Raw genomic sequence first — 16,118 nt, forward strand, 5'->3', positions numbered from 1 at the left:
AGAGAACATGAGTGTTTTAATTATTTTGGACCACATTTAAACCACTTAATTTTTTATTATGCAAATTTTTGAAATATTTTGAAGAGTTTTCTTACTTTTGACCAAAAGATAATAATTTCATTTTCTTAAGCATTTCTCAAACTTGAAAAATTCTCCCCTTTTTTAAAATGCTTTTGCTTTGGTCAGACACCCTTGTAAATTTCTCCCCCATTTTAGTAAGAGTTCTCCTCTTAGCTGTCAAGAGATTTTTTTTCTCAGAATGAAAAGATACCAAATTTAATATACGAAAAAATTTAAAAACATGGTGGTGGTGCGGTCCTTTTGCTATGCCTAATAATTTCTCCCTTTTGGCATTAAGCACCAAAAACGAAGATAATTTGTATGGCCTTTTCAACATGAATATAGCAATTTAAAACATGAGTTTGAGTAAGGGATCTTTGTACCGATCGAGTGTGCAGTGGAAAACACTTTCCTTGCCCGAAACCTCATTTCATTTTAATTTGAGATTAAGCACAAAATAGATTTGAAATGGCATTAGTCTCAAGGATGCATACGAGTGATGTATACTTGCCAGAGTAATGCACTTAAACTTGTGAGGCCCGAGGAGACAAGTTGTCATACCCAGATTTAAGGGCAAACTCGAGCGCTTCTCAAATATATGCTAGGATCAAGTCTCACACATATGATGACTCAGGGTACAAAAAAACAATGTCATATCTTTATTACATAATAGGGGTTCTATACAAAGTAACTAAATAATTACATCATATGACAACAATTATCCCCCACAACCATAGTGACTGGGAGACGACGTCATAGACCTCTCCGTACTCATCGTAGCATCCTTCATGTTCCTTCGACGGTACCTATTCTTATCTAGTGTAAATATAGCAAGAGTGAGCTCACACATGTTCATCGCTCAACAAGTATGGGAAATAATGTGCATGAGCTCACTTACGATGGGGCCTCATGTGAAGTGTTAGTCTTACCAAGGAAAATGGTTAAAGCTTAGCATTGCTTTTAATAAGTTGGTCAAAATTTTAATTAGCAATTGCTAAGTATAAGTACATACCAATAAGATATCACAATTAATAATAAATCCCACAATGCAATGCAAATGATAAGTTAAGTGTAATTCCATAAGTTAAAAATGTGAGAGTCCCGAGTCGCTCTTGACCGTGAGCACTGCTGATATACCAGTTTTACACTCTGCAGAGATTGTACCCTTTACCCACAAGTCATGTTACTCATTTGCCAAGGGATTGTGACTTCCCATTCATCTCTACCAAGGAGACGAGGTGGGATAGCACTAAGAGATCTTTACAAAGTTCCACTAGTATGAAAAAAACCCTACAGATTTAGGCAGAGGGGGTATATGAATCCCTTGTCTGATAAGCTATCACAACAGTTCGACCCGAAAACCTCCCTATACTTGCACAACTCCTTCCCACTTGCTCCTTTCGAGTAAGGTTCTCATATATCAGCTTTCCTAATTAATCAGTCAAGGGTGTCCCATACCACACTTGTGGTAGCACTTTTGTCTCAGGTTAAGCTCCATGTTCCAATTAACAAAATGATATTATCATGAACAATGATAAATAATCCATCAATATATAATAAAACATGACCATAATTCATAAGTAACATTAACCAAAAAACCAGGTAGAGTAATAACAAGACTATCCAATAATTTATTTGTTTTCAAGGCGTAGGGTAGACAAAACTAGGTAAATTATTAAGTCTCATCAGTTTAATCTAACAGTGTCATGGTGATTAACATAACATTATTGGGTCAAAGAATGTGATCAAGGACACGACTTGGCTTATACTTGCGATTCCAGGTATTCGGGTGCTTCCACAACAATTGGGCTTTAGATTCCTCATCACCTCGCTTCTATGTGTAGCAATATATATAGACAAACATGTAATAGGTGGAAATAACATTACACTAAAGATGGAAAACAAACCACACGATAATATTCTATGCGTCGCTACGAGATCGTAGGTTGAAGGACCATAAAATTCAGAGTTAAAACGTGAAAGATTTGAATTTCCTAAGTTTCTAGGTTTATTTTTTTGTTAAAAATCAATTACCATCTTTTATTTTATATAAATAACTAAATTGTTGGGTTGCGACTAGTATTTTTTGGAAGTTCAAGGTCTGATTCGCAAGAATTCAGGACCTAACTAAAATACTTTACTACTATACCTGGACTACGAGTTGTTTTATTGTTTCGTGAGGTACTCTTTTAGATAAAAGCCACGGCTGAAGTGTTACGAACTCATCTGAGCCGTTGGATCCTAGGTCTTCGGTCAGATTGGATTTCTATGTATTATGAACCGGTACCGATCTGTGGCCGCAAAATCTGAGTTCAATGGCATGGCCGCTCTCCCATTAATCTCGGTTATCCGATCCGAGATCAGTGACCACGATTTAAAACGACAAAGGGGCATCATAGCTCTAATCTCAACCGTTCAAATTGAAATCGTCGGCCCCGGGTTCTTCTTCCTCCTCCCGACCTGGACCGAGCGGTGCATCCTGCCCCATCGTGATGCACACCAACGGGCATGCACAGGCTCCCCCAACGCATCACTCCGAATGCTACCGGGCCCAAAAGAAAGCGAAAGAGATATATAACTCGGAGGGGGTACCTCTCCACCGGTGACGGTGAGTACAGAACTGCCCACGACGGTGCAGACGGTGTCGGCATATGAAGAACTCGGTGACGAAATCCTCTCGCTTTTGATGCTCCTCGGCGCTCGAAAACGGTGCACGCGCATTCCACGCATCCAGCAGATCTCCTTCAGCTAGTCCTTGTGGGCGAAACCCAGGTACTATAAGGACACGGTGTCGGTGATCGCTCTCTCCCCTATTCTGCTCGACCCGACAAGTGCTCTCACCGTGGATATTTCATACCATGGCAAGGTGGCACGGGCGTTTGCTATTTATGCTCCAGAACGACCCAGATGACAACGGAAATCGGGCTAAGCACGGGATCCTTGGCGACATAGCAGCAACGACAAAGGACGGTAAAAGATGTAAAACGAACTCGAGAGCGTCTCAAGAAAAACAAAATGCCAGCATGCATGTGACGATATTGCATGTACTAAACTCCGACAGTCGCATAACATAACATGCCATTTTAAAGACAGGAGTTTAAAGCAATTAAGGTGACACTCCGGTACAGGCACAGTAAGTTCTTCCCGCTGGCTGCAGCCCTGAAAAAGCCCGACACGAGTTGCCGCTAGCATTTATAGCATCATAATATAGTTCTTGATTAGTCATATGCTCTTCGGTTGGCAGGTGGGGATCTTGATCGGTAAGCAGGAGATCTGCAGAATAAACAATTGTGTTCTCATTAGATGAAAGACAAGCCCTAATAAGTAAAAATACTAAAAGAATGCAGCCAGCTGAAAACTGCAAGATAAACAAAAAAGATGAAATGGTTATTCCATAGGATTACCAACCAGGCTTGCTCAAAGAAACCTTAAAAGCTTAAATTGGATACTAAAAATATTCCAGGACTGCACTAGAGCATGTTTGTTTCATCTTTTTGTTAGCTATTGTTAACAAGAAGCTCAAACAAACAGACTAGCTGTTGAGCTACCTTTTAAACTGGAAAGTTGGCTTCTGAGGAAATAAACAAAAGCTGAAAACACCAAGGAGCTTTTCTAGCTTTTGGTATGCTGAGAAGTTAAAAATTTATTACACAAGTCAATAGCAAAATGCTAACGGCCAGAAGCCTAAAGCCAGCTTTTGAACCGGCAAGCCAGAAAGCTGAACAAACATGCCCTAAGCTTGATATCAAAAGTAAATTATGAACCATGATGGAAGTAGGTAACAAAAAAGAAAAATCAAACAAATTTACAAACAAAAACAAAGTGCAAGAGCTAATCACTTAACTTGATGGTACAACAGGAAACTATCAAAGTGTCGTATTAAGAATGTGAAGAGGGCTCCAGAAGCCCTACTATGATCATATGACATGGACAACAAGACAACATGCAAACCAATGAAAATAATCCTAGGGCATTACCTCCGATAGCGGTCACGAACAGGACTTCTGCTCCTGCCATACGAACCATATACAGGACTTGCTGGGCGACCATAGTCTGGACTAGGACGTGATCTGTACGCTGGGCTATCCCCCCGCCTACCATATCCACCACCTCTTCTTGGGCTGTCGTACCTATCACTCCGTTCATCATCATCCCTAAAGGCATACTCAACAGAAATCACCCTATCCAAAAGCATGCTGCAGAAGGGTTGGACACATTAGCATCGTTATTACATATGAGCAGTGCAAACAAGCAAGAAGAAATTTCTACCAACAGTGCAAAAGTGGTATACAACAAAGCTAATGCCATGATTTTAGTGTCTACAATTAAATTAAATGCCATAGACGCATGCAACTTTACATAAAAATTGAATGCCAACTTCTCAACGAGTATAATTCCAGAAAACTCACACACTTCAACAATTACTACAACACCTAAGGGCATGTTCGGAAGCAAAGTATTTCAAAACTATGGTTTTGGAATACTACGGTTTTAAGATGTCATGACACAACCATAGTATTTTTTACATCGCTCTTAGCAATATCTGTTTGGAGAAGTATCTCAAACCATGGTATTTAGTATACATGTGCAAGGCTAGTCATAGACAAAAACTTTGGGTTGTAGTGGAGTTTCAAATACTCCAAAAATACCATGGTATCTACAAAATCATGGTATTCAAAACAGAGTTTTTTACAATGTAGCCAAACACCTCTTGGCAAAAAAATACTAGGTATTCTCCAATACCATAGTTTTTTTTCGAACAACGCAGGAGAGCTGCGTGTCATTTCATTAAGAAGAAACGGAAGTACAAACAAACCTGAGACGCAAAAGAAGCCCCTCACGGAACAACCCGACACAAAGATTACATTTTAAACGCACAAAAACACAACCTCCTGTCTAACAGGGCAAAAGTCAGGACTCAACAGGGGCATGTTGGAGGGAGGCCCTGAAGTCCACTAGCCCCAGCCAAACACCACATCTGCTCCAATACCATAGTTTTACCTCAAAACTCCAAAAATACTTTGCATCCACCCCCCCCCCCAAGCTTTCCTTCATAATTTACAGCAAAAACAAGAACATTTAGAAATTCTACACCCCAAATACAGAGTGAATCGGTGAAGATCAAATTTGTTTATTTTATGAACTTGCTACTGTGAAAACAATTATATAGAATTAAGTTTCCAGAGAAGAGGGCTTACGTAGCATGAGTAGCTTCAAGAGCCTTACGGGCTTCTTCTAGTGTTTCAAACCGGACAAAAGCAAAGTTCTTCCTTATCCTAACACTTGATATGTTCCCAAATGGTGCAAAGTGTCTTTCGATATCACTGACTCTTGTGTCCATTGGATCAAAGTTAATGACAAACAATGTTTTAGTTGGCTTAGTATTTACTTCTGGTTTGTTGCCATCACGTCTAGCAGCTCGATCACCCTACATTAAATAATACCACCAAAAAAAGAATCAGAATCATCAAGTGAACTGATCACAGAATTATAAAGCACAAACATTAGCTAACCAAAGCCTGCTTTACCACTAGGGGTAATGGTAGGGGGTTAAAATAATATAAGGAATTACCCGTGACCACTCTACTGAAAGCCTGCGTCTGCCAGGGCCAAATGGATAACCATCAAGAGCACGTATGGCATCACTGCCATCACGTTCATCCTCAAAGTAGACAAAAGCAAAGCCTACAGTGTAATCATGCAAGTCAGGACAATAAAAATTGAATAACTAATATCCAAACAATCACGAGAATATTTCCACTTTTGTTTTACAATAACAATTCAGCACGTCATTATACCCAAACCTAAAAGAATCAGAAAAGTACTGCACCTGCATAATTCTGATGGCATGAAGAGCACTAGTGTGGTAGACTCCATTCATGATGAGGGCTAAGAATGGTGTTCAACAACTTATATCCAAAGTAAGAAATTATGACCGGAGACATTGAACATGCTTCACCATAAATAGAACTCTCTTGCTTATCAATGTAGTAACATAGCATGTTGTCATGTTGGTGATACTTCTATCGTGACATGGTAAGGCATGATGGTGCTGATGACATAGCATGAATCACAATCCCGCTAAACATGCTCGAGCAGACATAACAGTGGGCATCAGGGCACATGAACAGATGGTTTCAAATGAAAAAAAGGTGGCCAGGTCAGTGAATGGAAGAAATTTCAGGAGTTGAGGAGCCCTGGGGAGCTATGTTTTGCCCTGGTAGTTCCTGCGCCAGAGTAAAAATTAAAACTTCTGTGCCTACTATTACACAAACTGCAACTCCAGTTAGCATGGAGCAGCACACACATGCAAGTCTGTGCTCTTTATGAAGTAGATGTAACACGAGTACAGCACAGCTGCAAAGTATCAGAGTATCTTACTCATTTCAACTTCAATCCCAGTTTAAAAACACATCTATCCAAGTTCTGTACGGCAAAAGATTTCCTAGTGGTATAACGTGTTCAAAACTTAGATGACGAATCATTTCAACAATATCATTAGCTAATCAACCAAGAATAACTGGAACAACTAATACAGCACTATTGGATGATGAATCTTATCAAAACAATTACTGTACAAACGTGCTCATTCCCTCATTTTTTATTTTTTTATACAGAATGGGGGAATTCCCTCACTTTTTTTCCTTCAATTCAATGAAATTCAAACATCAAGATATAACAGCTGACTAGGTACACAATAAGATCAGATCGAACCTAAATCGACCGAACACGACGACAAAACGAGGGGTGGGCAAAAGCAAGGGCGGGCAACCTGACTTCATGTCGATGCGCTCGACCCTGCCATAGCGGTAGAAGAGGTGGTCGAGCTCCGAGTGGCGGGTATCATAGTCTAGGTTCCCCACGAAAACCGGCCTCATCTTGGTCGCCGGCGAGTCAGCGACAAACAAATCCCCCGCAGAAACCCTATTAAGAAACCGAACGGGAAGCGGATCAATCCGGGACTAGGGTTTTGACGAGCAACGAAGGATCCGCTGTGGGGAAGTCGGAAATCCAGAATAGGAGCTGTGGAGAGGAATACCTCCGTCGTCGTCTCGTCGCCCGGACGAGTGGAGACCGGACAGGGAGACAGGCGGCTAGGGTTTCAGACTCAGAGATGCGATGCTTCTCTTCCCTCTTGCAGTTCGGCTACGAGACCAGTTGGGTCGGTGGCTTTACCGTTACGAGTAAGCTGCTAGTCCGACGGCTTACAACAATACTCATGTAAAATTTTTTATTGATTATTTCTACTTTACGTATAATATTTTTTTATTTGGCTAACTGATGTTATTATTTACTTTATGCAATATGTTATGGTACAACACGGCCAATGAAATAAGCGATTAAAAGAGAGTCCACAACGACTGATTGAACGAACAGAGATTATAAAATAATATAATTCTATCATACAGAGACTAAATAAGAGAAAGTTTGTAAACTCAAGTTTCTAAAATAAGTCACATAAACTCAAACTTATAAAAAAGATGGATCAAAATATGGAGTGATTGCTAAAGTCAGTCATCAATAAAAACTGGATGTGCTCCATATAAATTATGTTACTTCGTATCAATTACTAATGTTTAAAACCAATAAATAACCTTTCATTTTACTGTTAGTGTGACAAATCATTGTTGCTCCATCAAATTATCAACCTCAAACACCATGGAGTCCATTGCGCCAATATCGTCTCAGAAACGACATAATGCTTGCAAGAGCCAAAAACGTCGTGTCGTGCTTGGGCTGTAACCTCAGCCCGTAGTACTGGTCCGGCCCGACATGATTATATATTTTTATTTTATAAAAAACATATATATAATTTATATTTAATATTAAAAACATCTTAGCATGATGTTCTACTGGTTAGACAACTTTACCCAATGTCTCCCGCTCTTCTTCCATCAGGGCATGGGTTTGAACCCCCACCTCCTGCACCGTTTTTAACATCTTACGTTGATTTAATCGAATGGGCCGACGGGCTGGTCCGGCACAGTCAGCAGGCCGGCATGACGTGCCTGGGCCAGAGTTGTGGCCCGTGGGCGTCTAGCCCGTACCGGGCGGCCATTTGGCCATCTATAGGCGTGCAACAGAATAAGTTGAAATAACTGAGAGGTTATTTGTAAAAAGATGACGCAGGACAGACCGGCATGACGTGCCTGGGCTAGAGTTGTGGTCCGCGGGCGTCTAGCCCGTACCGGGCGACCGTTTAGCCATCTATAGGCGTGCAACAGAATAATTTGAAATAACTGAGGGGTTATTTGTAAAAAGATGACGTGGGACGACCGTTGAAACTGGTGCTTTAAGTATAGTATAGATTCGTATGGGCTTGTAATGCCCCTGGCGAGGGTTCACCAAACCTGGTGAAAACCGGTCGAGACCGATAACCGGTTTATACCCAGCTTTTGAATTCGAAATAGTTTCAAATCAATAAATCGATCTATAAACCGATTAATCAGCTCCTAGCCTAATAAACCGGTGGCATAAAAATAGAAACTAAGCCATGTGTATTTTTGCAAATAAAACACATTGACGCTCTATAATTTGAACAAAAGATGACCCTAAACATTATCACAGTCCAATAACAACATTTAGCAGTTCAAATACATTGCATGACATTATTTCATAGTTCACAAACAACAACGAAGATACAGATACATGTGTTGAGCACCAAATTGAGGTCGGACGGTCCGCGCGCGCAGAAACGATTAGGGTTCCGAGTTTTTTGCTATGTTTGTTGGCTAGATTCACGGAATTAGTTCGGGGAGTTTGTTTGTAACGGGTCCAGCCCTACTCCTCTATAAATACAGAGGAATACGACCGATTTGTAATCAACAATTGAATCAATAATCAGTTTATCTCGCATTTATTTCTTGTACATTTAGGAGTAGTTCTAGTCTAGTTCTAGTTTAGCCTTCCAATCCTCAAATTCTCAGGTTCTCTTCGACTCTACGTCGATTAGAGAAGTCTAGGTCGGCCTGCCGAGCCTAGACAACACCTAGGATCTCTCCTCCCCGACGGGGTCCCTCCCGGGAGCGAGATCCAGGCGCCGCCGGCGACCTTCGTCGCCCCTTCCTAAATTTCTGGTTCCCCTTCAAAGATATCTAAACATATTTATTCCCAAACACACTATTAACTTTCCTTTATTCATACCTATTTCTTAGCCTACAAAGCACAGATTTAATTTACCCCTTGCTATTTTTGGCATGTTCCCTAGCTATTTACAATCATCGGATCATTGCTGCGGGCTATAACTTCAGTCGAAAACAGGTATGCTTTCTCAAGTAAACACAATGTAGTGTATTCTTTACATACTGTAACTTTTTCCAAAATTCTTCAACAAACTACACATCACCATTTTTTGTAAACGCATCCCTTAACTACATAAATGAAAGAAACCTTTCGGTTTACATGAACTGGTCATGCTAATCCGATATTTAAATTGTTCCATAATCATTTATCATGTTAATAATTATTTGATAGTGTACACAACGCCTCCCACAAAAAAACCAAAACTTTTTCTCTATGTTTCTCAATATCTCTTCATCACATACTCATATAGATGAATGCTAACGAAACTAGCACAATGTTAAGTAGGACGATCCAAGTTTGGGTGGGCATAATCCTTTGGCTCATAGAACATTTGCTGATCTACGCTACTGGTCAGTACTGTCTACCACATAGACATATCTGTTGCTGCTATGACATTCTTCGTAACCAGCTTTCCAACCACATGCTTTGTAAAATAATTAGCTCTGACACTCTTGCTACTACCTCTTATCACCATATTACTGATTTAGTTGAACATAAATGATACTTAGATGCTCTAACCAACACTCCTACTACTACCTCTCATCACCACATTTTTTAGAAATCACAAAACAAAAACTCAACCTGCGGGGGGTAAGACAGCCCCTGAGTATTGTATTAAGAAGAAGATCTTCTCACACGGGTCTAGAAAACCGCCGAACCTCTGCCTCATCCATATATAGCGGCATCAACACAACACATAAATAGTTCTATTCTCTAAAAAAGGTCTACACCTTACACATTACTGAAAGGGAAATGTGCCCTTGGGCCATTTCTAGTATATTTTGGTGATTAAGTGACCAACACATATTGAGTGAGTAATTATATGCCAAATGATGGATGAAGTGCAAATCGACAGGAAGGTATGGTTCTAGACTTAGTACATTGGTTTTTATGTACTAATATATTTGTCTAAGTGCTAGTATCAGAGAAAAGAGAAAGAGAAAAGGACTTGGCTGGAAGCAGCCAAGACTCAGCTCGGTCTGGCACACCAGACTGTCCGGTGCGCTAGGCCAGCTCTGGCGAACTGGCCACTCTCGGGAATTCGCCGGCGGCGTACGGCTATAATTCACTGGACTGTCCGGTGGTGCATCGGACTGTCTGGTGAGCCAACGGCCGCCAGCGCAACGGTCGGCCGCACAATCCGCGCGCGATGCGTGGCCCCAGCCAACGGTCGGCTGGGGGCACCGAACTGTCCGGTGTGCACCGGACAATGTTTGGTGCGCCAACCAGCCCGAAGATCCAACAATCGGCTGCGCCAGGAATGGAAGGAGATCCGCACTGGACATGCTATAGTGGTTGTCCGGTGGTGCACCGGACTGTCCGGTGCGCCACCCGACAGAAGGCAAGAATTGCCTTCCTTGTTGGGATCCAACGGCTCCTAGCTGCCTTGGGGCTATAAAAGGGACCCCTAGGCGCATGGAGGAGTCAACCAAGCATACTTTGAGCATTCTAAATCTTCCACACTCCGTCTCCGCGCACTTGATTGACTTTCTTAGTGATTTGAGCTCCGTTCTAAGTGGTGAACTTGTTGCGATTCATTCGAGCTCAAGTCTTGGCTGTGTGTGTGCGTATTGTTGCGGATTTGTGTGTGTTGCTTCCCTTCCTTACTCTAGTGCTATCACTTTGATCTTTGTTGTAAGGGCGAGAGACTCCAAGTTGTGGAGATTCCTCGCAAACGGGAAAGAGTATAAGAAAGAAAACAACCGTGGTATTCAAGTGGATCATAGGATCACTTGAAAGGGGTTGAGTGCAACCCTCGTCCATTGGGACACCACAACGTGGAGTAGGCAAGTGTTATACTTGGCCGAACCACGAGATAAATCATCGTGTCTCTTGTGCCTGTTTTCTTTGTGATCATTGTGTTTCACAAGAGCTCGGTCCTTAGCCACTTAATTCCATTGTGCTAACACTTAACCAAGTTTTGTGGCTATAAGTTTAAGTTTTTTATAGGATCACCTATTCACCCCCCCCTCTAGGTGTTCTCAATTGGTATCGGAGTCGTTCTCTTCACGCAAGGGACTAATCATCCGAAGAGATGGATCCTAAGGGAAAGGGGATGGTGGTCAACGACAAGACAAAGGAGTCTATCGTCAACGAGCCAAGAGATGATAAGCCCTCAGACTCTGGCTCGAGTCATAAGAAAAGAGACGGAAAGAAGAAGAGGCGCATCAAGAAGATCGTCTACTACGACAGCGACGAGTCTTCTTCTTCCCCAAAAGACGACGACGACGAGAAAAAGAAACCGGTTAACTCAAACTTTTCTTTTGATTATTCTCGTATTCCGTTTAACTCCAACGCTCATTTACTTTCAATTCCACTTGGGAAACCTCCACACTTTGATGGAGAAGACTACTCATTTTGGAGTCACAAAATGCGTAGTCACCTATTCTCTCTCCATCCAAGTATTTGGGATATCGTTGAAAACGGAATGCTTTTTGATAGTACTGACAACCCCGTTTTCATTAATGAGCAAATCCATAAAAATGCACAAGCTACCACTATTTTGCTAGCATCCTTGTGCAGGGACGAGTACCACAAGGTGAGCGGCTTGGATAACGCCAAGCAAATTTGGGACACCCTCAAGATTTCTCATGAGGGGAATGACGCCACCATGATCACCAAGATGGAGTTGGTGGAAGGCGAACTAGGAAGGTTCGCAATGATCAGGGGGAGGAGCCAACCCAAATGTACAACAGGCTCAAGACCCTGGTCAACAAGATCAGGAGCTATGGAAGCACGAGATAGATAGACCACGACGTCATCCGACTTATGCTTAGGTCCTTTACTGTACTTGATCCTCATCTTGTGAACTCTATCCGTGAAAATCCTAGGTACACCAAGATGACACCCGACGAAATACTCGGAAAGTTCGTAAGCGGGCGTATGATGATCAAGGAAGCAAGATACGTTGATGAGGCATTAAATGGTCCAATGCCCATCTACGAGCCTCAAACGGTTGCTCTCAAAGCAACAAGTAGCAGGGAGTCGCTACCTAGCAAGGTGGCACAAGTTGAGGCGGCTGGGCTAAACGAGGATGAAATGGCCCTCATTATCAAGCGCTTCAAGACCACATTGAAGGGACGCAAGGAGTACTCAAACAAGAACAAGGCAAAAGGAAAGCGTTCATGCTTCAAGTGCGGTAAGACATGTCATTTTATTGCTCAATGTCTCGATAATGAAAATGACCAGGGAGACAAAAGACATGGGAAGAGGGAGAAAAAGAAGGCCTACAAGAAGGCGAAGGGCGAGGCGCACCTTGGCAAAGAGTGGGACTCAGATTGTTCTTCGTCCGACTCCGACGACGAAGGACTCGCCGCCTCGGCCTTCAACAAATCGTCGCTCTTCCCCAACGAGCGCCATACTTGCCTAATGGCAAAGGAGAAGAAGGTAAACGCTCGAGAAACTTCTAAGTACTCTACTTCTAGTGATGAGGACTCTAGTGATGATGAAGTAGATTACACTAGCTTGTTCAAAGGATTAGATAGAGCTAAAGTAGAAAAGATTAATGAGTTGATTGATGCATCGAATGAAAAAGATAGACTGCTAGAGAGGCAAGAGGACATTTTGTATGAGGAACATGACAAATTTATTAGTGTTCAAAAGTCTCTTGCCTTAGAGATTAAAAGGAATGAATTACTATCTTCTGAGTTATCTATTTGCAATGTGTCGGGGACCATAATTAGGGGTACCCTCAAGACTCCTAATTCTCAGCTGGTAACCCCCATCAGCACAAAGCTGCAAAGGCCTGATGGGTGCGACTAAGTCAGGGATCGGTCCATTCGAGGGACTCGATCACGCCTCGCCCGAGCCTAGCCTCGGACAAGGGCAGCCGACCCCGGAGGATCTCCGTCTCGCCCGAGGCCCCCCTCCAGCGACGAACATATTTCCCGCTCGCCCGAGGCCTTGTCTTCGCCAAGAAGCAACCCTGACCAAATCGCCGCGCCAACCGACCAAATCGCAGGAGCATTTAATGCAAAGGTGGCCTGACACCTTTATCCTGACGCGCACCCTTCAGTCGGCAGAGCCGAAGTGACCGCAGTCACTTCACCGCTCCACTGACCGGCCTGACAGAAGGACAGCGCCGCCTGCACCGTACCGACTGCAGTGCCACTTGACAGAGTGAGGCTGACAGGCAGTCAGGCCCGGCCTCAGGCACCATAGGAAGCTCCGCTCCGCCCGACCCAGGGCTCGGACTCGGGCTAAGCCCCAGAAGATGGCGAACTCCGCTCCGCCCGACCCAGGGCTCGGACTTGGGCTCAGCCCCTGAAGACGGCGAACTCCGCTCCGCCCGACTCAGGGCTCGGACTCGGGCTAAGCCCCTGAAGATGGCGAACTCCGCTCCGCCCGACCTAGGGCTCGGACTTGGGCTCAGCCCTAGAAGACGACGAACTCCGCTCCGCCCGACCCAGGGCTCGGACTTGGGCTCAGCCCCAGAAGACGACGAACTCCGCTTCGCCCGACACCAGGGCTCAGACTCAGCCCTGGCCTCAGCCGACAGTCTCCACCTCGCCCGACCCAGAGGCTCGGACTCGACCACGGCCACGGAATACAGACTCGACCTCGACCTCGGAGGAGCCTCCACATCGCCCAACCTAGGGCGCGGGCCGTCCACGTCAATAGGAGGCGCCATCATTACCCTACCCCAAGCTGACTCAGGCTACGGGGAACATGACCGGCGTCCCATCTGGCTCGCTCCGCCCGATAGGCAATGACGGCGCCCCGCACACTCCCTGACGACGGCAGCTCTCCGCCCCTTACGGAAGCAAGAGGACGTCAGCAAGGACTCGACATCCCCGACAGCTGTCCTTCCGCTAGGCTCCGGCGCTCCTCCGACGGCCACGACATCACGCGAACCGGGTGCCAAAACCTCTCCGGCTGCCACGATGGCATGTACTTAGGGCGCTAGCTCCCCTTCGCTAGACACGTAGCACTCTGCTATACCCCCCATTGTACACCTGGATCCTCTCCTTACGCCTATAAAAGGAAGGACCAGGGCCCTCTTACAGAGGGTTGGTGAAAGGGAAATGTGCCCTTGGGCCATTTCTAAGTATTTTGGTGTTTAAGTGCCAACACAAGTGCTTTTGTGTTAAACTATGAAAAGGGGTGGACAAAGTGCAAATCATGTCAAAAGGTATGTTTCTAGACTTAGTACATTATTTTATGGACTAATGTATTGTGTCTAAGTGCTGGAAACAGGAAAAATCGAATTGGAAATGAGATGGCTTTGTTCAGCCAAAGTCTGCTCAGTCTGGGAGCACCGGACTGTCCGGTGGTGCACCGGACAGTGTCCAGTGCGCCAGGCTGGCTCGAGCGAACTGGCCGCTCTCGGGAATTCACCGGCGACGTACGGCTACAATTCACCGGACTGTCCGGTGTGCACCGGACTGTCCGGTGAGCCAACGGTCGGCCGGGCCAACGGTCGGCCGCGCGATCTGCGCGGGACACGTGGCCGAGCCAACGGCTAGAAGGGGGCACCGGACTGTCCGGTGTGCACCGGACATGTCCGATGCGCCAACGGCTCTCAGTCTTCCAACGGTCGGCTGCGCCAGTTAAGGAAAGAAATCGGGCACCGGACAGTGTCCGGTGTGCACCGGATAGTGTCCGGTGTGCACCGGACTATCCGGTGCGCCACGCGACAGAAGGCAAGGATTGCCTTCCCAGATTGCTCTCAACGGCTCCTAGCTGCCTTGGGGCTATAAAAGGGACCCCTAGGCGCATGGAGGAGAACACCAAGCATCCTTTGAGCATTATTGATCACTCACACATCGTTCTTGCGCACTTGTTCGACATTCTAGTGATTTGAGCTCCGTTCTAGTGTGCTAGTCATTTGAGCTTAAGTCTGGGTATTGTGTGTGCGTATTTGCTGTGATCTTTGTGTTGTGTGTGAGTTGCTAATCCCTCCCTTGCTCTGTGCTTCCTGTGAACTTCAAGTGTAAGGGCGAGAGGCTCCAAGTTGTGGAGATTCCTCGCAAACGGGATTAAGAAAAGCAAAGAAAAACACTGTGGTATTCAAGTGGGTCTTTGGACCGCTTGAGAGGGGTTGATTGCAACCCTCGTCCGTTGGGACGCCACAACGTGGAGTAGGCAAGCGTTGGTCTTGGCCGAACCACGGGATAACCACCGTGCCATCTCTGTGATTGATATCTTTGTGGTTATTGTGTTTTGTTGAGACTCCTCTCTAGCCACTTGGTGATTATTGTGCTAACACTTAACCAAGTTTTGTGGCTTAAGTTTTAAGTTTTACAGGATCACCTATTCACCCCCCCTCTAGGTTCTCTCAATTGGTATCAGAGTCGTTCTCTTCAAGAAGGGACTAATCGCCCGAAGAGATGTATCCTAAGGGAAAGGGGATGGTGGTCAACAACGAGAAGGAGTCTATCTTCAACGAGCCGAAGGATGACAAGCCTACCGACTCGGGCTCGGGCCACAAGCGCAAAGACGGGAAGAAGAAGAAGACAAGGCGCATCAAGGAGATCGTCTACTACGACAGCGACGAATCTTCCTCTTCCCAAAAGGATGACGACGACTACGAGAAAAAGAAAACGGTCAATTCGAACTTTTCTTTTGATTACTCTCGTGTTCCTCAAAGTACAAATGCTCATCTATTATCTATTCCACTTGGTAAACCTCCTCATTTTGATGGAGAGGACTACGGATTTTGGAGTCACAAAATGCGTAGTCACTTGTTCTCTCTCCATCCTAGTATATGGGAGATTGTAGAGAGTGGAATGCACTTTGATAGTACGGATAGTCCC

At 44.5% G+C, this 16,118-nt stretch overlaps 1 protein-coding gene across 1 annotated transcript; it reads right to left on the reverse strand.

Moving 5' to 3' along the window:
• Window positions 1-3,014: 3,014 nt before the first annotated feature.
• On the reverse strand, window positions 3,015-7,253 carry LOC542174 (arginine/serine-rich splicing factor 1). The gene is made up of 6 exons (NM_001348686.2): window positions 7,100-7,253; window positions 6,833-6,984; window positions 5,633-5,745; window positions 5,259-5,488; window positions 4,038-4,256; window positions 3,015-3,333 (listed from the first exon to the last, which is right to left on the reverse strand). The coding sequence occupies exons 2-6, from the start codon at window positions 6,936-6,938 to the stop codon at window positions 3,279-3,281; spliced, it is 723 nt and encodes a 240-aa protein (NP_001335615.2). The 5' UTR covers window positions 6,939-6,984; window positions 7,100-7,253; the 3' UTR covers window positions 3,015-3,278.
• Window positions 7,254-16,118: the final 8,865 nt, after the last annotated feature.

This window comes from Zea mays, chromosome 10 (assembly GCF_902167145.1).
Source record: "Zea mays cultivar B73 chromosome 10, Zm-B73-REFERENCE-NAM-5.0, whole genome shotgun sequence".
In the NCBI taxonomy this organism is placed as follows: Eukaryota; Viridiplantae; Streptophyta; class Magnoliopsida; order Poales; family Poaceae; genus Zea; species Zea mays.

Coding starts and splice junctions, on each gene's coding strand:
- LOC542174 (NM_001348686.2), bottom strand. CDS start 6,938: ATGAGGCCGGTTTTCGTGGGGAACCTAGACTATGATACCCGCCACTCG. Junction 5,489..5,632: donor TTTCAGTAGAGTGGTCACGG/GTAATTCCTTAT, acceptor TATTTAATGTAG/GGTGATCGAGCTGCTAGACG. Junction 3,334..4,037: donor GTTCGTGACCGCTATCGGAG/GTAATGCCCTAG, acceptor TTTATTCTGCAG/ATCTCCTGCTTACCGATCAA.